Below are 27,071 nucleotides of genomic sequence, written 5' to 3'. Positions count from 1 at the left end.
CCTGGTAAAAGTCTTAGATTGGCTTTGACCCGGTTAGGAAAGTTAGGTGCACCATCCTGTTAAGGTGTTGTATTAGGTGCCGCTCCACCCATAAAGTGAGCCCTCAGTGGAATCCTCTTACTTGTGAGCTTGAGGTAGGGGCGTAGGCAATATTGGCCGAACCATGATAACTTTTCTTGTGCCTGCTTTTAATTTTCACATTTAAATTTTAACACTTGAATGTTTATGTTTTATTATTGGGATTGATTGGGTTTATGAATTTATAAGAATACCCTAGGCTTGTGTAATATTGGTTGTGAATTTTGGACTAAATCTAGAAGGAATTTTTAAATACCCAATTCACCCCCCCCTTTTGGGAATACACCAATTCCAACTATTGGCATCAGAGCCTCGTTGCACTTGGCTTAACAGTTTTTGTAAAAGATCGCAATGACTCTTATTGGTGTATCCCCATTTGGCAAGGGAAGATCACCTTTCAGTCCTCCATTATTTTGTGGTGTTGATTACACCACCTGAAAAATTAGAATGAGCATATTTATAAAATTTACTCATAATCAATAATAATTTGCATGAAAAATAACTGTTTTAGTTTATTTCCTTACCTGACTACTGAGAAAGCCCCTAAAATATCCTAACTTAACCCCCGTAGGATTTTCTGATCAATACCCTGAAACTGAAAACTCCAAGTATTAAACTTCAGTATTTTCATGCATACATATTTTCCTATAACTACCATAAAACCAAATTTGGCTTAAAAAGCCTTACCTCAACTCAGGGATGATTTCCAACACGCTTTCACCAACGATCTGCTCCGGCAGATTTGGAGAGAACTTCCCCAGGAGCGTCGTGATGGCTTCAAATCATTGATTCGGCGAAGATTTGGCCCAAAAATGATGAGAGAGAGAGAGAGGGCCAAAGCGGAGAGAGAGAGAGGATGAAGATAGCTTAACAATGAAGTTAAAAATCGGATTTTTAGCTATATATAGGGCCAGATTCGTCGACGAGACACATCACCTCGTCGACGAGTCCTTCATTAAATTCGTCAATGAGACCCTATATTCGTCGATGAAATTCAGAGCAGCCAAGAACCTCACTCGGTATTTTCTCGTTGACAAATCCTTGTATTCGTTGACAAATTTTCTTCTACACTCGTCAACGAACCCCTATATTCGTTGACGAATCCAGGCAATCTCTTAAAATTATTTTTGTCCCCTCAAATGCAATGTTATCGACGAAGTCTACGGCCTCCTTTTGTTTCTGTTTCGATTTCCCCTCCTCTTATTATTTAAATTCCATTACTATTTGGGTTGTTACAATCCCACTTTTGTTAGATTATTTTATGTCAATTTAGGAAACGATGAGGATGGGTATTATTCCTAGGTTTTGGGGACTGACATCAGATTTGATGCTGAGTATTTGTCGAATGTTCTTAACATAGGGTGGGGTGATTTTGAGTGCCTTGATTCAGTGACCTCCTGGATAAATGAATAGGAGTTTTTTATTGAAACGTTTGCAAACTTAGTTATGACCGACCCACTTGCAAACCCCAATCACCCTCCAAATTATAGGTCCTTCACCCTAGAGGCCATGGTAGTCCATCATCTGATTACATACAATATTCTGTCTAAGGTAGGATCTAGGGTGCATGTATCTTTTCTAGACTGCTTTATCATGTGGTGTCTATTTGCTAGAAGGAAACTTGACATGCCCATTTTGATGATAAGATGGATGATGGCTAAGACCATTGGGCGTAGGATCATCATGCCCTATGGGGGAATTTTAAACAGGCTATTCCTAGTAATGGAAGTTACCTGATCTAACCTTGTCGTGCTAAAGAGGAGGAGGAACGTAGACATGTTCTCCTCGGTTTCCCTGAGGTTGATGGGGTATGAGTTGGTTGGCAACATGTGGTTGCCCATGGGTGTTAAGAGACCAGCAAATCAGGAAGAGGTCCCGCGGGAGATGCGACCACATCTTGCACAGTCGACGAATGCTGACTTGATGGTAGCAATCACTAGGTTTGCATACTCATTTGCTTAGTATAGAGATTCTTAGTCTCAGATCTCTTAGTCTGTACAATTAGACATTAGAAAGCTGAGGGATATGGCCTCTTCATCCAGTGCACAGTTCACTACTCTGCGTGATGACTTCAGAGAATTTTTGATATCTTCGAAGATCAGTTACATGGAGCTATAAAGGGTCATAGTTGTAAATTTCAGTGAGATGAATGATCGCATTCATGATCTGCACGATAATAGAGATCGGGAGCAGATGGATTTTGCCCCAAATGGAGGAGACGATTTTGATGATAGGGATGGCATGTAGACTCTGAGAGAGCTTATATTATTAATCCGTATCTATAAATAGCTTACATTGTTTCGCTTCTTTTTCTTTCACTGACTACACTACACTCACCCACTATCCATTTTGTTTTCTGCTGATAGTTGGGTCATTTGCAGTGATTTACATTTATCAGTAGTAATTGCTCGAGGGGGAGCCTTAGATGTTCATGACTGGTATATTTAAATGCTCCCATGATCACGTTATTATTATTATTATTATTATATATATAGTTGCTATTCTTTGGTCTTTTCATGAATATTCTTTGATGGATGGCATATTCATATGATTGTTCACTGCTACTTTATTGCATGCTTAGTTTAGAATGACTCCTGCATGTCAGATGCAGTAGATGTGAAATTGCATGCTGGTAGATGATTATAGGTTCTCGCATGCTTAAACTAAGTTATAAAATGCTTGTTTGAACCTTTCATGTAATAACCCAAGAAAAAAAAAATGAATAATAGTTAGTATTAAAAAAAAAGTGTTTCTCTGTTAGGATCCTTGATTTCATGTTTGATGCCTAAAAAAGACCTTATCTAAGCGAGTGCTCAGAGACCATTGCGGTTCAGTCGCTCCCTAGAGGTCGGCCTGGTTAAAATGGAATTTCATAGGATAAAACAGGGTAGACACTGTTTATATACATAAATAAGTACATAAAATAATGTTTTGACTGATATATTTTATAGAAATATATGATAAAATAATAATAATATAGGTATCCTATGTGGGGCCCACAAGACTATGTGGGGCCCACATGAGTCCCGAAGCCGTATGGAGGTTTACACGAGTCTCGAAACTGTGTAGGGCTCATAAAATCGTATGAGGATTATTGGAGTTACGTACGATCCATTTGGGTCTCGAAGTTGTGTGGGACCCACAAGACCATGTGGGACCAACATGAGTTTTCAAAATTTAAATTTAATTCTTATTCAAAAATAAATAATAAAATAAATGAATACTAAAAATAGTTTAAAAGTAATAATAATAAGAATAATAATGATAATAATTATAAAGAAAAATAATAAAATAATAAATTAATTAATTAACTAATTGATTAATTAATTAGGTAAGTAATTAATTAAAAATTTATTTATTGGGAATGGTGGCAAGCACTCTCACATGGCCTCCATCCTCATCCCACACTCAACCCATACCTTACCCATACCTTGCCCATTCTTTTATTTTAAAAAAATTATAATTTCACCCATCTCCTCACACTTTATAAATTTCATTTCTTCCCCAAAATTTTCCTATAAATAGGGACCTCTCAACCTTCATTTTTCACAATAATTTTCCAAGGAAAAGAAGAATTAGTGAGTGAAAGAAATTGTGGTGGAGAGAGAATTTTTAAATAAGTTCTCAATCACCCACTCTTTCCGATCTCATTTCTTAAAGATAGTTATTGTGTTCGTAGCACGCGGTAAAAGAAGAAGGTAAGTAAATTTTGATTATGTTAGTTTTTTTTTTATTTAAAATTCATACCCGAGTTTATTTTATAAGTAAATTTCAATTATATTAATTAGTTCCACAAAATTTTCATGAATTTATTTTTACGCGTATTTAATTATACCAGTTCTATCTTTAATATACTTCATCTATTTTTGGGTTAAGAAATGTTCTAATCCCCTCGGGTAAATTTTCAGCATTTATTTCTATTCAAAAATAAAATTATATATATTTTTAACACAAAAATTGTGTGGCACGAGTTTATTTCTACGTTACGTTTTTATGAAAATATGAGTAAAGATGAGATTTTCACGATATTATTTTAAATTGCATAAATTATAATAAGATGATTTTAAAACCCTTTATGACAACGAAAGTTCAAAGTTACAGATGCTCGGTACCGCAGTTTAAAGTTTATACGGATCAGAGTGCACCCACACTGTTTACAGAGTGGTTATTTATGTTAGTGGATTTCTCCTGAGTGCACACCTGGTTCTGGACCAGGACTTAATAAGGAAAATCTCACTTAAAGTTTACGTACGTTGATTTAGTTTGATCGGCCAGCCAGTTAAGTCTAGTCTTCGGACCACACAATCCAGCCATGGGGGTAAATATGACTTATGGCAAACAGGCCTAAGGGTGGTTTTTACAATATATGTTTATATATATTTAATTACGTGTACAAAGTTACTGATGATTTGAAGGAAAAGTATAAGTTTACATGAAAATGATCATTTTAGTGTTTAAATGACGATCTAAAGAAAACGTATAAGGAAAAGTATATGTATATTTATCATTTAATATTTATATAGTTTTAAAGTTAAAAGTTTAATTTATCAGTTATAGTATATGATTATAAAATTTTATTATTATAGTTGATGGTAAAAGTTTTATATAGAAATTTTTAAATTTATATTTATTCTAAAGACAGTTTTGAAGTTATAATGTTAATTATTGTTTTACGAAATTTTTAAAAAGCTCATTTTTGTCACACGCTAATAATAATCTTATTTACTTACTGAGCATCGTCTCACTCCAATCAAATTTTTATTTCAGATAACTCTGAAGAGTATGTTGAAAATCAGGCTTAGCAAGCATGCGGGTGGGGATAGAAAAATAAAGATTGTTTAGAAATATTAGTATGATGCTAGATATTTATGCTTATGTAATTTTTCTTCTTTTGAAATAAATGATTGTAATATGGATAATTAGTGCTCTGGTGTAATAATAATTAAGTTTATTTTACTTCCGCTGTAAATTAGTAGTAAAAAGTTAATATCCCAGGCCCCTCGGGGTCGGGGTGTTACATTTCAGGTACATGTTTTCATGGGAAAATGTTCAATTTACAAACCACATGTTATCGGAATTTTGAAAAACTTTTTCCAAAATAAAAACAAGTACACTGATAATTATGATAAAATACAAGTTAAAATCTTTTGAAAGGATGAGTGAAAACTTAAATGATAATAAATTTTCATCCTGGCATAATCATCGGACATTTAGAGGAGCCAAGATAATTGATTGTACTTGGCATGTTAAATGAATTTCATATTTAACTAGTGTAAGCAGATCACTCCATCTAAGCTATCAGGGGGAGTATCTAAACGTAAAACTTCTATCATGCTCAGCTTAGATGTATCTTGAAATTAAATGTGGCATGTGCTTCCTTAACAGAACTATCTTGAATATATGAGGTAAATATCTTCATGGTTGCTGCATAACTCCTATGTTTGTCATATGATTTTGCATGTGACTGCTAAATACTTAGGATCAATGTGGTTATATCTTTCCTATCATGTTTATTTTATGTGTGCCTAAATAAGATACTAGAAAACTTTTGCTTGCATAATTCTTAAAATATCTTTTTCAACAAGCACAACCCCAGTACCTTTGACATTATCATAAGGGGGCTATACATATACTTATATACCTATACATTTATATATATTCTTCTGGCAAGAGCTATTATTATTTGTGTCACATCATACATTCTTGCTTGTGTGCCCCAATGCTATATTTTTACAACAAAAGGGGGAGTGTGTTAAATAGGGAATTTTTTTTTTTGGGAACTATATTTCTCAAGCTAAGATATTTGTTAAAGCCATCAAATGTGTTCTCCCTTAGCTTAACCCTTTTTTAGCTTAACACTAAATAATAGATTATTTGAAAAAAACTTGAGGGCAATATGATGCCTAAATATGAGTCATTATATGAAATTTTTATAAACCAATAGTAATATTACTTTTATTTAACAAATTTAAAAATGTCAATTAACATAAACTTTAACACTTTTAATAGTCATTTAAAATATTGTCTAATTTTAAAAAATTATTAATACTTTTTCATTAACATTTGTAATTAAAATTTTTAATATTTTTAAATAAAAATTAAATAAATTTTATGTTAATTAATATTTTCAATTTCCATTTCAATATTTTTAATTAAAGTTTTAATTATTTCCTTGTTAATGATTAATTCAATTTTAGTTAAAACTTTATAATTAATATGCCTAATCAAAATCATATATATATATATATATATATATATATATATATATTACTTAATTAAGTAAGCCAATATTTATGTTAATTAAAAGTTTTTATTCTAAGTTTATTAGTAATTTTTCATTTTAAAACTAATATAGTGTGACTACATTATATTAGAGATGCATTATTATCTAAAAGCCAAAATAGTGAAAGCAATTTGATCGAAAAAGTAGTATTCCTACGAAACTTACCTATGGGGAGGTGAAAATAGGATGCTTATCTTTTATGATAATCATTACTCAATAATGTGAATATGTTTGTTATGTTAAATTCTCACTCTTGAAAAAACATGGAAATAAGATATCATGGACATCATTCTTGTGAAATTTGAAAGATGTCGCAAAATAGACGTCTCTAAATTGTTTATTTAGAAATAGTTTACAATGATTTTATTGTATAAGAAATCTAATTCAATATAATTGATCCAAGTTGTTAGAATATGCGGTAGACATCATTCATGGTTTATTAAGAAATTAAATATTTATAACTTAAGAGAATTAAGAATTTTTTTTAATCGAGACACATCTATTTAACATAGATTTTGTGAGTTCCAAGTTAGAGGTTTTTAATTCAAATTCTGCTAGGGGTTTTGAAAGATATAGGATGCTAGATGATATACCCAAATATATCACCTACCATAAGTCAAGACGAAGCCAGAGCGTAGCATTAATGAGGGCAGTTACCGCCCAGGTCAATCACTCAACCAGAGCAATTAACGCCAACGCTATAATAGCTGAAGCGAACCACACTGATGCTGTAATTGTCAAGAGTGATTCACGTCGGGCGCTATAATGGCAAATCTCCAACGGGTCAAACCTCGCCACTATAAAAGGGGGTAATGCTAAGAGGTAAAGGTTTCATATTCTAACATAAATTCACTATTGCTTACAACCTCTTTAGAGCAGTCCCTTACTTAGGCATTGGAGAGATCCCTCGGAGTACACTCCGGGTCCTCCAAGCCACCTCTTTTTTTCTCCTTTTTAGGGGATTGAGATCGAAAGGTTCATCGGAAGTTATACGACATTTTTATTCTACAACAATAGGCGCCGTCTATGGGAGTGCTTCTAAGAGGTTTTTTTTTTTTTCCTACCTCTGATCTCTGATCCTTGAAACATGACAATGGCCACCAACTCATGGTTAGAGCTTGCCGTGGGTGATCAATCACCTCAGTCCATTCACTCCACACCCAGAGACCAGCCGGGAGTGACAAGGGAGGAATTCCTTATGTTGACTCTGTGAGTTCGATTTCTATTTTGACACTGACAAAACACTATGAACTTATGTGTGTATTTAGCATGTGCGTAGGTCTTTAATTGAGATCACACATAAGGGACAAGGAGCATAGAGGCCAAGACAATTTATATACATTCCCCTGACGTACATCATTGAGTGAAGAGCATGAAGACTGAAGACATTTCTATTTTCATTGTAATTGTATTTAGATTTTAGTTTAGTAAATGCCAAAACTTGTCTCCATTTGAAAGCACGAAGTATTTCAGTATATTACTTAATCTAATTTTAGCGCAGTGTTTTGACAGTAAATATGAATTTTAGGGAGGGAAATGGTGTGATGGGTGGTACTAGTATAATATTATGTTTGTTATGGCCCGAACCCCGAAATGGGACCCAAGGGTGAAAACGTAATCTAACCTGTCCCTGTATCCGATAAAACATCCAAAGATACAATACAATGGATGAGGGTCCGACCCTGTGGGGTTCCCAGGCACCCTAAACACATCCAACCACAATCATATACACAGTAGAAAAAGGTCATTCTATAGCATCATATACAATACCATACCAGAGTCTATACATGAGCCAAACACAGCTCTATCAAAACATACAACCGGGTGCCCGGATATAGCCCAAAATGGCAACCCAACAAAAATACAGTCCTAACACTTACCCAAGCGTTAAACGCAATACACCGGCCACTACGCTCCCTACACCAAGACGCTAGTTCTGGTTACTCGAAGGACCTGTAAAAATATACATACAATAGGGGTAAGACACCTTTCAGTAAGGAAGAACACATGTTATATCGGTGTGTGGCATTTGAGTGTTATCATGATACAACATACACGCAGTTAAATGCATTCCAGTACTAATTTCCGCTGAGCATACACGCACCCATATACATATACATGATCAGCAATCCCAGTGTCATCACACCCTTTGGCCTGAAGCCGGCCTCACACATACGACGTTGGCCCGTAGCCAACCCGCGAACACGGTGCCACCGGCATATGGCTAATCCCCAACTCCCATGGCATTGTACCGGCGCATAACTGGTGGATCCACACCCTTCGCCCTGATCTGCCGGAATAGGCTTATGCCCTCGGATATAGAGCTGGACACTCTTGCCCACATGGCAGGCAGTAAAATACATGCCCTTGGATATAGAGCCGGACACTCTCAGTACCTAGAACAATTTCAGAACCGCGTTCCTACTAGCATTTCAACATATCACACACACATGCATGCTCATATAACCAAACAAACCACACCCATTTGGTAATCTAAATTATGGTTTTCCAAACAAATACAGTTTAAACAAGTCAAGGCACGACCATCCCAATAATCCAGTATAAATCACCATATATGCACAATTTTCAACAAAACCTGGGGATGCAGCCTGTCGCCCCCTTTTTCCAAAACTGTAATAATGAAAAACCCATAGTTTTTCCAGTTAGATCCCCCAAATGAGTAGCCAAAACACACATAGGACCGTGGACCACAGTTCTACTGAGTCAAATTTCAAAAATAACCAATATAAACATAGTTCTCTTTACCTTTTCCCCGAATAACACATCCTCCCTAAATAACGAACCGAGTTCCAAAACCTACAAGTCACGGTACAAAATATGCACACAAGACAGTTGCCTATAAAACTAATGGATCAAAATTGAAAACAGAGCCTTACCTCGATTTTTCACCTAAACCTAAAAATCTTCGAAACAAGATTCCGATCCGTAGAAGTTGTAGAGAATCCTTTCACGATCCTCGAGGTAACTTCAGATTTCCGATTCCATCAACGATCAACGAAGAAATCTAGAGAGAGAGAGAGAGAGTAGGGAGAGTTCTAGAGAGAGAGAGAGAGAGAAAATCTAAGTTTTCTTAGTGAGGAAGTAAAAGAATTTCTATTTATAGCCCTTTGACCCAGGCAATTTTGTCGACGAAATGGTTTCTCGTCGATGAATCTTTCACTGACTTCGTCGGCAAATTGATGGCCTTGTCGACGAATCCTGATATTCCCGATTTCCAAAACTCCTCAGCTTCTCCTCGTCGACGAGTCTCTAAATTTTGTTGACGAGAAGAACAAAGGCTTCGTCGATGAATTCTGACTTCGTCGATGAAATATGCCAATTTCCCAATTTGCCCCTCTATTATTTATTTAAACCGATTTATTACGGTTCGGGTTCTTACAATGCTTATATAATGTTTGACACATAAAATAAAGTTTAATAGAATGAAAACAAAGTTGATAATTTTTTGTATATGTTAGTTATAAACAATTATATTCCACTTTACTTCTAATGCATTATGTCTTTATGCATGTTAAAAAATTTTAGAATTCTAATATTCGTTTATTACAAAATAATGGAATGAAATGAAATCAAACAAAATATAATCAAAATTGTCACTTAATTTTTTAGTATCCCTATTAAGTTATTTATTTAATAATGTTTTCATCATATTTCACTTTGTAAATCAAATGTGATAAAAATGTTAAAATTAAAACATTAAAACTTGTTTGCCGCAAGATTAGTCAAAAGTAATTATATAATTTTTTTTATTTTTTAAAAAATAAAAGGGAATTATCAATTCATTTTTCCTTAGAACCTATAGAATCCGTTGGAATCAAGGATTTTGTTTGGAAAAATGAAAGAAAAATGATTTTTTTATTATTATATTTTTCTCCTCTATTAAATATTAAAAAAAATAGAAATATATTTTAATATGATTAAAAGTTAAAAAAAATAGTTATTAATGATGTATAAAATTAAAATAAAATAATTTTTATTTTTTATTTCTGATTTTTCTTAATAATTAAATAATTAAATATGAATTAATTGATATTTTTTTATAATATTTTTCGAGTTGCGGGATCGCTTAAGCAAGAAAAGTGGATCAATTTTCAAACACATGAACAATCTTTCAGATGCAGAGGATCAACCAATAAGGTTGCTATCGCGACGTCCCCGAGCGCGTGGGTGCCCCGGGGTGGCAAAATAAAAATGTGTTAATATTTTCAGGGAAAAATAATGAATGTCGGAGTCGCCACTAACCTTTTAGTGTGGTTAGAACACATGATTACTACTCCGTTAAGGGTAGAATGAGTCTACGTTACCAAAGTTGGGGTCGGGAGTTCGGTTACACGAGATGAAGGTACGAACACCCCCTACGCGCTCGTTCTTGCGAACGGTACCTAATTAATTTGGAATTATCCCTAAGTTAATCTAATAAGTCTTTCACATTACTCCTTTATTAGTGGATCTACACATATACATGCAATATAAATAAATAAATAAATAAATCAATCATACAAAAAATATATGTACTATATATATTCCCTCAGAACTAAAGGTACGTGAAGCCCGAAAGCTCATACCCTCACAACCCGTGACTATTATACAAAAGCCACTTCCTCAAAAGATGTCCCGATCCAAAACAGATATTCACCCCTTATCAAACCTTCAATAGTGCAAACTCCTTCATTCAAAGAAATCATGGAAGGACAACAAAGTTCTTCTTCTCAAAAGAAACTGCAAAAGGTTATATTACAAAAGATATCATTGAAGATCTGTTTCCCATTGAACCCGAATGAGATTCGTCTTCTCCCTTCGATGTTATCAAAAATTATTTTTTTAGAGGATGTCACTTTGATACTCGTGACCCTCTAAAGGATAGAAAGTTTTACGAATTAATTTTGATTGAAATAAATTCAGTTTTCATAGATCATAATTATGATATTCAAGATGTTTCAAAAGTAAACTTTTCAAAAATAAAAATTTGAAAATAATTACTCCTTCCGAGTGGGGTCAGCACCCACACGTCTCAAAAAGGTAGAGGATTTTTTTGTTCTTAAACTTATAATTACAAAGATTACATCAATGCTTGGTTAAATACAATGTTCGTTCGAAATTACAGTCATTTGTGGTTTATTCATTTTGATAAAAAAATTTTAAAAAGTTTTCCCACATGGTTTCTTTCTTGGTTCAAATTCTTTGGTCTTGAAACAAGTATTTTCTTAAAAGTAATTCAAAATGATTTTGAATTATCTCAAAAGAATTTTCACCCTCCTTATGACCAGTTTGATTTGTCTTTTAAGCTCCTACTGTTCTGTTCATACTTCATGATCACTTGGATTTTCTATTGGGACTATACTATAGTTCCTCCATAATAAAATTCAATTTGTTCTTCAAAAGTTGTTCGAAAAATCTATAAATTTAGATGGTAGGACAAATTCACCATGCCGGAAGGCAAGGTTAGAGCATGGCTTGCTTAAGCTTCTGGTTAGATTTCTGCTACTGTTCTTGAAGGCTCCCACCCCAAATCCGTTGATCTTAATCTCCTGGAATCAGACATTGAGAAGTGGTACAATTTTATTCATAAAGAAGATCCAACGGTTGAGAAAGCTTCGAAATCAAAAGATCAAAAGACATCAAAAAAGAAATAATTTCAGCAGAGAAAAGTTGATACATGAGCATCTACTTTTCAAAAGAGGCCAGTGACACAACAACTCATTGTCTACCATTATCAAAAGAGGACAAAAGACTCTGCCAAGATGTCCTTATCACATTTGTTCAAAAGTCATCATTTTACAGTTAGGTCTTTTCTCTAGCTTTGTAATTAAAGTGATGGTAAGCGGAGAGTTTTACACCTGTCCACCACTTGGGGTCAGGGTTGTAATTTTATTTTTGAGTGTGTAAATTATTTAAAGGCGGTGGGTTCCCACACAAATACAGTCGTCAATGTGTTGTCACCTTTAAATAAAAGTTTGTTGTCTAGTTGCGTCGACTCGATTGTCCTGTAATGAACCTAAAGTTGAATTTTGTGGTCGATGGGGCCCAAAGAGCACCCACACTAATTCACCCCGGATTCCAAATGGTTTGAAGTCTGAGCCATAGGTCTATAAATATGTATTTCATTTCCTTTGTAAAAACGCACCAAGGCAAGAGTTTAATTTCCTCTAGGGAAAGCCTGATCTTGAGCTCCACTCAACTCTCTCTCTCTCTCTCTCTCTCTCATATTTTATCCTTAGAAATTCTGTCATGTAAAAAGTTTAATCAATAAAATTTATGTAAGAAATGTTTTCATTTTTGTTTTCAAATATTTAAATGAATTTTTATTATCATAAGTATGCGCTGCAATTGCAGCCTTGAGCTCATCCTTCGCATCAGAAATATTATTCATGTTTAATTGATTGTTTATTGTTTGAAAGATTCAATTTATCCACTTTATTTTCTTGTTTTAAGTGATCCTACGAGCAATTTGTTATCAGAGCAAATTGAAAAGTGGAATGAAATGAAATGAAATCAAACAAAATATAATCAAAATTGTCGCTTAAATTTTTTAGTATCCCTATTAAGTTATTTATTTAATAATATTTTCATCATATTTCACTTTGTAAATCCAACGTCATAAAAATGTTAAAATAAAAACATTAAAACTTGTTTGCAGGAAGATTAGTCAAAAGTAAATATATAATTTATTTTATTTTTATAAAAATAAAAGGGAATTATCAATTCAGTTTCCTTAGAACCTATAAAATTAATTGAAATAAAAAATTTTGTTTGAAAAAAGAAAAAATCAATTTTTTATTATATTTTTCTCCTCTATTAAATATTATAAAAAATAGAAATATATTTTAATATGATTAAAAGTTAAAAAAATAGATATTAATGATGAATAAAATAAAAATAAAATAATGTTTCATTTTTTTATTTCTGATTCTTCTTAATAATTAAATAATAAAATATGAATTAATCAATATTTTTTAATAATATTTTTCGAGTTGGCAAAAATCAACGTACGCCCACGCTAGGAAAGTGACGGAAAGATGAGTAAAACCCCTCGAGTCACAAAACTCATAAACTCACTTGAGTCCCCAAAACGGCCGCGGAGCTCAAATGCCGGCGTCTAGAGCAGGAAACCTGAGCTCTCTCTTCCGCACAGCCGTGAAGTCCAAAGCCAAGGACAGTGCAGCCACCGCCGCCTCAAAAGCCTCCGCAGTTATCTCACAAGCCAACGACTCAACGCTAATACAGTTTGTATCATCGCTCGGCGTCCCATCGTCCTCCACCGCCTCACATTCCGCTGAACTTTCAGCAAAATCTCCCCAAAATGCCTCTCTATCGAAGAAAAATTATCTGAGAAGTGACATCGATTCGGCAATTCGGAGTTTGGAGACCGAGTCACATACTGGTGCGCATTTCTTAATCAAAAAACTGTTTTTCTAGAGCATTTTAAACGTGCCTTTTTTAAGTTTAATGTAATTTCTATAGCAATTAAAGGCTAAATTTTATCTATTTATTTATTATTGATTTTGAAGCAATAAAAGTAATTTCAAGAAGTGAGTTAATGCAATATGAATTGCATTTTTTTTTTTCTATAATTTTATCATGCACATTCATAATGGTTAGAATTCACATGTAAATATAGTGTAGTTACTAGACTTAAATTGTAATAAGTTAGAAGGTACAGCTACTGAACTCGTACTGGTTTAAAATATATATTGATCAGATTAGAAAGACTATAACAGTGTCCAATATAACATTTTTTAAAATTCAGTGACCAAAAGTGTGCTTAACTCATTGCTTTGATCTCCTTTGCTGGCCCCTCGTTGGTTGTGAACTGTGGAGGGGATTGTTTTGTTGCACAAGTAATGGATATTTAGGAGAGGGCATAAAGAGTAAAATTAGACAATTCCATGGAACTCAAGCATGGATTGTGGTAGGTAAATATATTCTAATGGTTGAAGGGATTGCTTGAGAGAGAGAGAGAGAGAGAGTTAGCCAGAGAGAGTTAGTTGTTCAAGTGGAAAAAAAGCCCTTTGAAGAATTATCGATGGTATAGTAGAGAGGCAAAATGGTGCAAAATGTCATCCTCTAATATTAGATTGATATGTCACATCTTAATTGATGAAAAAATGGATTTTTGCGTGAATCCGGTATGACACAAGGTTAGGATGAGAGATAATAAAAGGAAACATGTATCACAAATGACATGTAGACGTTTGAGCTACTTAAGAAAAGATATGCCCTTTAGTGAACCTTGTTTAGCCCACCAAGCAAAAACTCTCTAGAACATCCCAAGATTGGGATTGGTAGAGCCTGACATGTGTCTCATGTCCAATCTTGTTGGGGCACCGCCAATCTTGACATCCAGCAAGAATGCAAATATAATATATTGAATAGTTAATTTAATTATTGTGCACATGCGAGTTCAATGTTGATCAATTCAACCATCTAATCTAGGGCTAAGGGGTAATACTATGCATTTACATTTAGTCCCCTACATAGGAATCTATTGAGATATTTTGAAGAAATTCTTGGGTATCAAAATTTGTTAAATGTGACTATATAGTATTTGTATGGTAAGGAAATTTTCATTAAAAAGTGGGTAAACTTTGAATTTCCAAAAAGATACTGCATTGCAGTTTGCAGGATAGATAGACCAGAAAGTATATAAAAGACATTAGGAAGGTTAAGGAGAGGTCTTTCAATAAAAAACGGGTAAACTTTAAATTTCAAAAAAGAGAGTGCATTGCGGGATATATAGATGGGAAGTATATAAAATATGTTAGGAAGGTTAACTAGATGTCTCTATGCTTCTTCTTCTAATCATTCCATCTCAAAAGAGTTAAGAGCCCAACTGCCCAAGAAAGTAGAGAGGAGCCAATAGTGGAGAGCAACTCGTCCTTCAACTCCAAACCTTTTACTTTAATCAAGGAAGATATATATATATATATATATATATATATATATATTTGGTGCAAAGATGAGTTCTTCGTGGGGGCTGGCTTCTCGCATGAGCTAGTTCTCATGTGTGGGGATTGTGCGTGTAGGGACTCACTTCCATGGGGTTTGACTCCCACATGAACTCTACTCTCATAGGGGTTAGCTTTCTATAAGAGTGGAGTTCTTGTGCAAATAATCCCCTTGGGAGAAGAGCTTTGTTGCGCACAAGTAATTGATGTTTTGAAGAGGCCTTCAAGGGATAACTAAGGCAATTCCCAAGAAGCTCAGACGTATTGTTGAAAGTGAAGGTATTCTAAAGGGATTCCTTGAACTAGTGGAGAGAGAGAGAGAGAGAGAGTTTGGGGGGGGGGGGATCCCCTTGAATAATGGTGCAAAATGTCATCCTTCTATGATAGTTTGACATGTCAAATCTCAATGAATGAAAAAATGGATTTTTAAGCGGATCCACATATGACACTAGGTTGGGGTGAGGGAGAATAAACGGAAACATATATCACGAATAAGAAGCGGATGTTTGAGCAGCTTAAGAAAAGGCTAAGGGGTAGGAATTCCCTTTAACAAACCTTGGCTTGAGCTGGCGAAGCCAAAACTCTCTAGAACATCCCAAGATTGGGATTGGTACGGACTTCGCCACATGTCTCTATCTCCAATCTTGCACGCACTGCCAATCTTGACCTCCTGCAAGCAAGCAAGTGTAATATTATTAATAATTAATTTAATTATCATGCACATGCAAGTTCGGCATTGATCAACTAGGCAAAGGGGTAATTTTATGCATTTATAAGAGTTTGAAAAAAGATTGAACCGTAAGCTAGATTGCTGAATTACTGTATGCTGAGTGGGAGATTGTGCTTTCTCGGGTGTTCTTGATTACTGGATAAAAGCTTCAAAATTATAATTCTATTTGTTTATGATTGTAATGTTTGCTCATTATTCTGAACTTTTTCTGAGCTCAGTAATGTTTGCTAAGCTGCTTTAAAACGTAATAACAACTCAATTATCAGCACATTTATAATGGAGATTAAATGATGCACATTTACAACCAAATGGAGCATAGTTGGCTGATATTGAATTACTTAATCATATTTGTTTTGTATTAAAATATTTGCTTGCAGATGAATCGGCGAAGCAGCTATCGAGGGAGATATCTTCAATATTGTGTGGTATGTTCTTGCCTGTAGTTTAACATATCACTCGGTGAAGATTGTTTGCTATTTTTTGTTAGTTGAGAAAGAGGGAATGGAAATGAAAATTTGGAATTTCTTTTAGCAACTGTTCTGACATTAAGTGGTTAAATTGTCTTGCATTTAATTTTCAAGTGGGCGTAGGGTGGCTGAATAAGCTTATTGATATTCTTTGTGTTACCCGATTCTATTTGTATTTTATAATGTAAAGTAAGGAGGGAAGGAAAAAGTGTTGTTTTCTTCTAGTGGGGATTATTTGCCTGCATCAGATTTGAATTGCGATGATTAAAAATGTCTAACAACAGTGCATGAGTTTTGGAACTTAATTTTCCTACAATCTCTTTCATAAATCTCATTATAACTAGGTGGATTGTCAAAATTCAAATGTTGCCTTCAGTTTCTGCCATAACATTAAAAAAGAAGAAATTCCACCCATTCTATTAATGCTCGCTGACTGTTATGTTCCTTCATTTTTGCTTAATGTATTGTTTTCCTTCCATATTTATTCATGTGTTTTTTCACTTGCAGGTGATATATCTCTTGATTCAGCTAGTTCACTTGATCCCGAATTGTGTCAATCGACTAATGATGAGAAATCTATGGAGACAATTTTAGATATACCATGGTTTTCAAATTTGCCCCGCAATAACATATCACTACGCCGTAAAGAAGTATCACGTGAAAGAAAACAAAAATGGATTTTCAAGAATACCCAGAGTTACCGTTTTGAGCGGTTAGTTAGAATGTGTGCTTGCAAAGTAGGAGCAGATGCTACCCTTAAGGTATTTGGTAAATTAGGAAGAGAAACTGGTGTGAAAGAGTACAATGCATTAATAGGACTTTGCATAGAGAAGGCAAGGAGCACTAATGATGAAGATGTTTCTTTAGGCCAAATTTATAATGCTTTTCAACTTTTTAAATCAATGAGGGAACAGGGTTTTCAGCTAGAAGAAGAAACTTATGGCCCATTTCTCATGTTTTTGATCGATATGGGTATGATAGAAGAATTTCATTTTTTTTGTGGAATTATTAAAAATGAGAATCCTAGTTCACTTTCAAGATTAGGCTACTATGAGATGCTGCTTTGGACCAGAGTCAACAATAAAGAAAAGATTCAAGAGCTTTGTGATTACATTGCAGTGGATGATGATGGAGACAAAGCCAATATTCGAGGTGTGTCATTTGTCATATTCTGGTGAATCTGTTCTTTTGTTTATTTTCTATTTAGATTTTCATGGTGTTTTTCCTTATATATTTTTATTGGAAGTATTTTCCAAGTTATTATATTATATTTTTTGAGGTTAGTGGATAGCTTCATAAAATAAGGTTTGGATTATGTGGTAAAGGGGAGCCTATTGTAGAGTATGTCCCTAGTGGATTAAGGAATAGTCAAATAGTAGATTCTGTAAAATAAAATGATGTTGACTATTATTTAGTTCAAATAAAGCTTTTAATTAGTTAATATTATTGTGCTGTTTCTTAGCGGGGCACATGGTTTTGGTTTAATCCAAGAATCGAATAAGTTTGTTTTAATCTGTTTTCTGTAACATCTTTGATCCAGTTTTGGTTCTCAAATTTAGAGAATTAATGGTTGGATTTTAGTCTCATTACAAGAGTTTGGTACCTTGGAGTTCCTTTGGGCTTTGGGGTGTAATCCTAGGTCTGTTGGGTTTTGAGATCCAACAGTGGCGAGGGTGTCTATGCATTTGGATGGGTGGCATGGCAAGGTGCTTTATTTACTCTAGGTGGTCGTATCCCTCTTATTTAGGCTTGTCTCTGTATTTATTATTTGTCCTTTTTTGGAATTCTAGTTTGGGTAGCTAGGAAAATTGGTAAAGGAGGGATTTCCTATGGCAGGGGTAGGGGAGAAGAAAGATGATTTGGTTTGTTGGGAGGATGTTTATAGATCTAAGATGGAGGGTGGTTTGGGTCTTGGAAATTTGGTATTTGGAAGCACCTTATTGGGCAAATGGCTGTGGCATTTTCCTTTAAAGGAGAACTCTCTTTGGCATAAAGTTATCAAAAGTAAATTTGGCTTACATTATAATTGCCGGGATACTAATTGGGGTTTAAGATGTTGACGAAGAGTCCTTGAGGAAGTATTGTTCAAATTTGGCCTTTTATTATTCCTTATATATATATATATATATATATATATATATATATATATCTATACTTATATTAATAATCTGTTGCAAATTAGGAGACCTTTTTTGAAGGCCTTATCTCCAGATGTTTGTGTGCTTTGTAATTTGAATTCTGTGGCTCCTCATTTGTTCTGATTTTCCTAAGAGCATCTGGAATAATTCATTTGGTGTGTTGGGAGAAGCTGGGGTCTGCCCAGCGACGGTGGATGGAATGCTGGCAGTCTCTTTTTAGGACTTCATAAGAAGAAAGGATAGGGCTGTTTTGGGAATTGTGGAATATTTGGTAGTGCTGTGGGGTTTATGGTTGGAGTGCAATGCATGTAGTTTTTCAGGGATAAAATTGAACAGGCAGCTGGTTTGGGAGAAGATTCACTATATGGATTCTTATGGTGCATTGGTTCTAGATGCTTTAAGGGAGCAAGCTCTGCGGAAAGTCAGCAAAGTTGGAGAATTTTTTTGCTTTGATATTTCAAAGTTTTTTTTTTTTTTTTTTGTGTTTTTTAGTTTCTCTTTTCTGGATTTTCCAGAAGTTTGATGGGAGATGTCTTTTTCTCCTCTTTGTAAGTTCTTCTCTTTCTAATGAAATCTCTTCTTTTGTTATATATATATATATATATATATATGTATGTATGTATGTATGTATGTATATATGTGTATATTAATGGTTATTTAGTCATTTGGCATTATATTATGTGCTAGAGTTTTTGTTAGTAATAAGTGTGAGTGTAAGGGTATTATGGTCATTCCCATTGCACTTGGCATATATTATAAATAGAGGGAGAGACCTATCATTGAGTTTAGGTCTTCCATTTTACCTAATTACTCATGGTATCAGAGCTGATCCAAACTAAACCCTATTCTCCTCAGCTGTTGTCGGAAAACACCATTCTGCGGCTGTCCTTGTTTCACTTCCATCTCATATTATTTCACAAAGCCAAGCATACACCCATTAACAGTATATATGTTTGATAACAAAAGAAATCATTGATAGATTAAGAATGTACAAAAAGGAGAATAAGACATCTCCTTACCAAACTCTCTGATGCAGGGGCAAAATAAAGGTTCTGCAGCCATGGAGAAAATAGAAGAGAGGAAGGGGAAGGGAGAAGGGAGGAGGGAGGAGATACCAGGGGAAAAACTCATGTTCACTTCAATTCACATTCATTAATAACTGCCTCCATCATGGCTTTCACACACTATTTATAAGTGTTGGATTTTTAGGGAATAAATTAGGAAATTCTGTTTTTTTAAAATATGAAATTACTATTTCAGTTTCTAGTAGTTTCAGTTTCCTGTTCTCTAGCCTAGAGATCTGCTGATTTGATTTGCTGATTTTGTGGTGATTTGATTTGCTGATTTTGTGGCCTTCCTAATTTGGTGGCCTTCCTCTACTATTTATCTTGTAATCGTGTCTCTTGAAATTCAATAAGAATGGTTATTCTTCTTCCCAAAAATCCTTCATGGTATCAGAGTCTCGTGCTCGTTTTCTATTTTGTTCTTTATTCTGATGATGTCGTGTAAGTCGGCAATGACCGGAGCCCAAAGAAATCCTACTGGCTCTCCTGGTACTTCCGAAACCAGTCCGCCCAATCCCATTATTCCTCCCAGGTCTGTATCTTCTGATTGCTATTCCCAGAATTCAGCCCTTTATCTCACAGTTACAAAAATCAATGGGCACAACTGTCTCGAGTGGGCTCAGTTCGTAAAATTAGCGATCAATAGCAGGGGCAAAATAGGGCATTTGACTGGCGAAATATCGAAACCTGTTGCTGGTGACCTTGATCTAAAAAATGGCAGTCCGAAAATTCTCTTATTATTGCTTGGCTTATCAATTCCATGGAATTTGCCATTGGAAAACCTCACATATTTCTTCCCACTGCTAAAGACGTTTGGGAGGCCGTTCATGATTTTTATTCAGACCTAGAGAATTCTTCTCAAATATTTGAGTTGAAAACTCGACTCTGGAGATCCAAGCGTAATGATCATGATGTTACTACTTATTACAACGAATTGGTAGCGTTATGGCAGGAACTTGATCAGTGTAATGATGATGTTTGGGAGAATTCGTACAATCATGCTCGCCACAAGAAGAGAGAGGAAAATGATAGGGTTTACATGTTTTTAGCTGGCCTTAATCGGAGTTTGGACAAGGTCCGAGGCCGCATTCTTGGTAGGAAGCCATTGCCCTTTATTTAGGAAGTTTTTTCTGAAGTTAGACGTGAGGAGTCAAGGAGAAAAATCATGCTGTGCAACACTGAACCTGGTCTTAACCTGGAACCTGAGAGCTCCGTTCTTGTGTCAAGAGGTGTTAATTTTGACAACGATGGGCGTAAGAAACCGTGGTGTGAGCATTGCAAAAAACCATGGCATACAAAGGAGACATGTTGGGAGCTTCATGGTAAACCATCAAATTGGAAGCCAAATTCTAAACGAGACAATCACGCCTACCAAGCCACTGCTGAAGAGACTCGGGAGCCTTCTACCAACTCGGATGCAGTCCCTTCTAGAAAGAAGCAATTAGAATACCTGTGCAAATTGTTTCAATCTCCAAAAATGTCCTTAACTCTGTCTTGTTCTTTGGTACAGATGGGTAATTCTCTTGCTACTGCGTTTTTAGGTGTTATTCCTAATTCTATTCGTTCTTGGATAATTGATTCTGGCGCAATTGATCATATGACTAGTTGCTCCAAATTGTTCTCAGCTCCGTGTGTTGCAATAAAAAGGTCAAAATTGCAGATGGTTCTCTCTCGGTAATTGCCGGGATAGGAACTATCAAACTCACTTCGTTGTTAACTCTTCATGATGTGCTCCACGTTCCAAATTTGTCTTGCAATTTGTTGTCCATCAATAAAATAACCTTTGATCATCAATGTCAAACTAATTTCTACTCTTCTTATTGTGAGTTTTAGGAATTGACCACGGGGAGGATGATTGGCAGTGCTAAGGAAAAATATGGACTCTATTATTTTGACGATGGACCTAACTTGAGTAGAGTCAAAATACTTGCTTAAATTCTGTTTCTGTTTTCAAAGATAATGATATCATGTTATGGCATCATAGGCTAGGCCATCCTAGTTTTCAATATTTAAAATACTTGTTTCCCAATTTATTTCGGAATAAAAGTCCATCTTCTTTTCAATGTGAAGTTTGTTAGTTTGCTAAACTTCATCGTGCATCCTTTTCCACCCAACCCTACAAACCAACTATACCATTTACTGTGATTCACAATGATATCTGGGCCCTATGTAGAACATCTACGTATTTTGGCAAAAAATGGTCTGTGACCTTTATTGATGATCACACGAGATTAAGTTGAGTTTATTTGATAAAGGAAAAATCTAAAGTGGAAACAATTTTCAAAAATTTTTACACCATGGTGCAAACACAATTTCAAAAAAATATTCAAATATTGCGGAGTGATAATGGTCGAGAATATTTCAAAAACATTTTGGGCCAATTTTTTCTTGAAAAAGGAATTGTTCATCAAAGTTCTTGTGTCGACACTCCGCAACAAAATGGTTTGGCTGAAAGAAAAAAACAAACACTTATTGGAAGTAGCTCGGGCATTGCTTTATACCAATCAGGTACCTAAATATCTTTGGGGTGAAGCCATTCTTACTGCTACATATCTCATAAATAGAACGCCTAATAAGGTTTTAAGCTTTGAAACACCTTTTGATGTTTTTCATAAGTTTTGTCCAACAAATCGGTTGTCTTCTTCTTTACCACTAAAGATATTTGGTTGTATCACTTTTGTTCATATTTAGTCATAATCAAGGAAAACATGAACCCCGAGCCACAAAATGTGTGTTTGTTGGTTATGCTCCCACTCAAAAGGGGTATAAGTGTTTTGAACCCATTTCCAAAAAAATGTTTCTTACAATGGATGTTATGTTCTTTGAATTACATCCCTATTTACGCCTCATCTTCAAGGGGGGAACCAAAACAAACATTCGCCTATGTTTCATGATTTTTTCCAAACTGAAGACTCGCAAAATGATCCTTCTCCAACTTTGATTATTCAACCTGAAAACCCAAGCTTTATTATACTAGGAGAAAGTGAGTCGAGTTTTTTAAACACTGAAAAGGCAGGTCTTCCTACAGTGTCATCTCATGATGTTCATGATCCTATAATGACTAACAAAGGAGAAACAAAAAAAAACACCACAACGTGGTACCATTTGACATTGTCTACTTGTGACAGAGGACAACTTGAAAGAAAGGGTCTTCCAATCCTTTACATTGTCCATAATCTGTAAACCCTCCAGGTAATGCCCTCACCGAGCCTTTACCTCATGTTCAGTCCATTTCATCTTCGAGTTTTGAGTCCTTTAGTTCTAAACTCGAGTTTGGTTCCAATCCTAAGTTCAATGATTCTAAACTTCCCATTGCTGTCCGGAAGGTTGTGAGGTCTTGCACCCAACATCCATTGTCCAATTATGTGTCATATGAAAATTTGTCACCTGTTTTTCGTGCTTTTACCTCACAATAGTCTTGTATGGAGATTCCTAATACTGTGTAGGATGCTCTAAAAGTTCCTGAGTGGAAGAAGGCTGTCTTCGAGGAGATGAAAATTTTTGAAAAAAATGGCACATGGGAGTTAATTGATCTACCAAGAGGAAAGACAACTGTAGGGTGCAAGTGGGTGTTTACAGTCAAGTATAAATCGAATGGTTCTCTAGATCGGTATAAAGCTCGATTGGTCGCCAAGGGATTCACTCAGACCTATAGCATTGATTACTTGGAGGCATTCGCCCTAGTTGCAAAGCTAAACTCTGTGAGAGTTCTTTTGTCACTTGTAGCTAATCATGACTAGCCTTTGCAACAGTTGGACATAAAAAATGCATTTCTTAATGGAGACCTGGAGGAAGAAGTGTACATGGATGCACCTCCAGGATTAGGTGAAAAGTTTGACACAAAGGTGTGTAAACTGAGGAAGTCCTTATATGGGTTAAAATAGTCTCCAAGAGCCTGGTTTGAGAAATTCACTTTGTTTGTTAAAGGTCAAGGGTATACTCAAGGGCAAGGTGATCATACAATGTTTATAAGACATTCGCATGATGGGAAGAGAGCGATACTGATTGTGTATGTAGACGATATAATTCTCACTGGAGATGACGTACTTGAGATGAACCGATTGAAGACTTCCCTCTCGTCAACATTTGAGATCAAGGACTTAGGATCTCTGAGGTATTTCCTTGGAATGGAGGTTGCTCGGTCGAAGAAAGGGATTGTTGTATCCCAACGGAAGTATGTCCTTGACCTCAAGGACCTCCTTAAGGAGACTGGGATGAGCGGTTGTAGGCCAGCAGACACTCCAATAGATCTCAATCAGAAACTTGGAGATGACAAGGAAGGTGATCCAGTGAATGCAACTCGGTATCAAAAGTTGGTGGGAAAGTTAATTTACTTATCATATACACGGCCTGATATTGCTTTTGCTGTGAGTTTGGTAAGTCAGTTTATGCATTTACCCTACGATAAACATCTTGAAGCAGTTTATCGAATTCTCAAATACTTGAAAAGGACACCAGCCATGGGTTTACTCTTCCAGAAGACCACAGAGCAGAACATAGAGGCCTACACTGATGCAGATTGGGTAGACTCAGTTATTGACAGGAGATCCACATCAGGATACTGTACTTATGTCCGGGGAAATATGGTCACATAGCGAGGCAAGAAACAGAATGTGGTTGCAAGGAGCAGTGCCGAGGCAGAATATAGGGCTATGGCTAATGGAGTTTGTGAGATGCTATGGCTGAAGAGAATTCTTGAAGAGCTGCGGATGCTGGTGAACATGCCAATGAAGTTGTATTGTGACAACAAAGCTGCCATAAGTATTTCTCAAAATCGAGTACAACATGATCGCACGAAGCATGTAGAGAGAGAAGATTGATAGTGGAGCTGTTTGCATGCCTTTTGTTCCTACTACTCCTCAAATAGCCGATATCTTCACCAAAGGACTTTTCAGACCTAGTTTTGAGCTCTTTGTAAGTAAGTTGGGCATGATAGATATCTATGCTCCAACTTGAGGGGTGGGGGGTGTCGGATTTATAGGGAATAAATTAGGAAATTCTGTTTTTTTAAAATCTGAAATTACTATTTCAGTTTCTAGAAGTTTCAGTTTTTTTCTTTCTTGCCTAGAGATCTGCTGATTTCATTTGCTGATTTTGTGGTTTTGCTGATTTTGTGGTGTTTTGATTTGCTGATTTTGTGGCCTTACTAATTTGGTGGCCTTCCTCTACTATTTATCTTGTAATCGTGTCTCTTGAAATTCAATAAGAATGGTTATTCTTCTTCCCAAAAATCCTTCAATAAGAAAGCCTCTAAACATATGATATTACACACACACCCCTAAAGCTACATTACATTACAAACATACCCTTATAACAACCCTTAGAATACATAATTACTACAAACATGCCCCCAACATAAATAATTAATACAAGCAAACTACACACATATACTTAAAACAGCTAAATAACTAAGCACATTTGGGTTTCAAACCCAACAAACCATTCACCCTTTTCTTTGACAGAGGCCTTCTAATTAGGTCGAAATGATCCATCCAAATAGCCTCTTCTCGTCCTACATCAATTCCCTCCTTCCAGAAAGAACTCAATGGAACTACCAAGGAGTCTCATCATGAATAGAGTCATCTCGTTTCATAAGAAAGGAACCAGCAGTACAGTTCAACTTGATGAGTGGAAGAATTCGTGATGGCATCAACTTATACTTCATTTTGTCGATGGAGAGAGAATAAGAATTCTCATATTCATCATGCTTCACCTTCCTATCAAATAACCATGGTTGGCCCAAAAGAATGTGGCAAAGGGGTGCCTTCCTTTGATTGTTTTCTAGCCTGTTTTGGTCTCTTCTTTTTGTAGGAGGATCTTTTCTCCTCTTTATACATTCTTTCCTTCAATAGAGATTCTTAATATTTTGCTACTTCTACTGTCAATTGAGTTAGGTTTATTATAAATTTAGAAAAAAATATTATGTGTGTGCTTTTTTTTTTTTTTAAAGCAATTTATATTCTGTTGTGGATTGATACAAGAAAATTAAATTCTTGTATTATATTTGTATTGTTAAGATAGCATTGGATAGTGTTGGAAAAGTGTGGAAATTGCTGAACATATCTGAGGAGCATCAAATGTATTTAACAGTGTCCATGAAGTGATCATGCCTGATGGATTTAGACATACATACCATAGACATGGACGGTGTTCATGGTTTATTGTTAATTATGCAATTATGAAAATTAAGGAACTGCAACTATACCTGCCATAGACATCGATGGTGTTCTTGGTTTATTGTTAATTATGCAATTATGAAAATTAAGGAACTGCAACTACCTGTTTGCATGATGGAGCGTCTAGTAGCAGCACAAACAAAAATGGACCAGGGGGGGTGGGTGGGTGTGTATTGCACTTAGAGTTCTTATTTTACCATTTGGCTTTACTGGATAACTTAACATCTGATATTTATTGCAGAAAATTATTTGTCAGCGCTCTGTGAAAGTGACCGGAAGGAGGAGATATTGCAAGTGTTAGAAGTCATAGATATAACAAAAATTTCATCAGTGGACCATGTAGCCTGTATTTTTAAGTCTTTGGGAAGGCTGTCATTGGAATCCTTTGCAGAGAAGTTCATTTTGGCACTCAAAGCTAGTGGTATGTTCAGAATTTTTCATCTCCTTGTTTTCTATGACACTGGTTTCAATTAATATTTAAGGTTGTGATAAAACATTTTCATGGCTTGGATATTGGTATTATCAATTGCAACTGATATTTCTTCTCGGAAATTTTGAAATAGCGGAGTCAAAATTTCTGAGCTTGTTTATCCCTAAAGTGTTTTTTAAAAATGGATTTAGTGTTTTTTTTTTCTCTGATGTGCATTGCATTTGGTTAAAAAAGGTTGAATTTTTGAGCAAAAAACTGGCCTAACGGCTTGATAATGTAGTCTAAACAAGGAATCGGAGCACGGAAGGATAAAAAAAAGAGAAAAAAGTGGCCAGAACTGCTCTCACATTCTGAAGCGTGGGGTTGGCCCTGCCAGCATTTGGCTGGCACATGGGGGGGCCTCCAACGATGGGGGTTTTGTGGGGTGGGTTGTTTGGGGGGGGGGGGGGGTGGTGCTGATTATGGATATATGGTTGGTTTTGTGATTTAGCATGGGATGGAGGTGGATTAGAGAAGAAGAGCCGTGGGAATGATGTTTTTCTTCGACGGCCAAGGGAAATAGGGTATAGATAGGATCATGCTTTGATACCATGTTAAGATTTGATAATAAAATGAATGACCTAACTTGAAGATAGGTCTCTCGCTCTATTTATAATAAAATTTAAAGACATTCTAATGACAATAATACCCTTACTAACTCATATTAATTAAAATATTGACACAATCAATAATAATATTA

At 35.3% G+C, this 27,071-nt stretch overlaps 1 protein-coding gene across 3 annotated transcripts in view; it reads left to right on the top strand.

Annotated features, from left to right (window-relative positions):
- Window positions 1-13,435: 13,435 nt before the first annotated feature.
- The window catches only part of LOC131145232 (pentatricopeptide repeat-containing protein At4g04790, mitochondrial-like), an 85,048-nt gene continuing 71,412 nt past the window's right edge, over window positions 13,436-27,071 (top strand). For 2 of the 3 annotated variants that reach the window (XM_058094394.1, XM_058094390.1), the window contains exons 1-4: window positions 13,440-13,763; window positions 16,435-16,482; window positions 17,032-17,676; window positions 26,144-26,323. In XM_058094394.1, the coding sequence (XP_057950377.1) occupies window positions 13,469-13,763; window positions 16,435-16,482; window positions 17,032-17,676; window positions 26,144-26,323 (1,168 nt within the window). In that variant the 5' untranslated portion in view covers window positions 13,440-13,468. Of the gene's footprint in view, window positions 13,764-16,434; window positions 16,483-17,031; window positions 17,677-26,143; window positions 26,324-27,071 lie in introns of all 3 variants that reach the window. The other variant, XM_058094381.1, reaches the window with a different exon arrangement.

Source organism: Malania oleifera, chromosome 1, assembly GCF_029873635.1.
Source record: "Malania oleifera isolate guangnan ecotype guangnan chromosome 1, ASM2987363v1, whole genome shotgun sequence".
Taxonomy (NCBI): domain Eukaryota; kingdom Viridiplantae; phylum Streptophyta; class Magnoliopsida; order Santalales; family Ximeniaceae; genus Malania; species Malania oleifera.
This window is presented reverse-complemented; position numbering and strand designations above follow the sequence as displayed.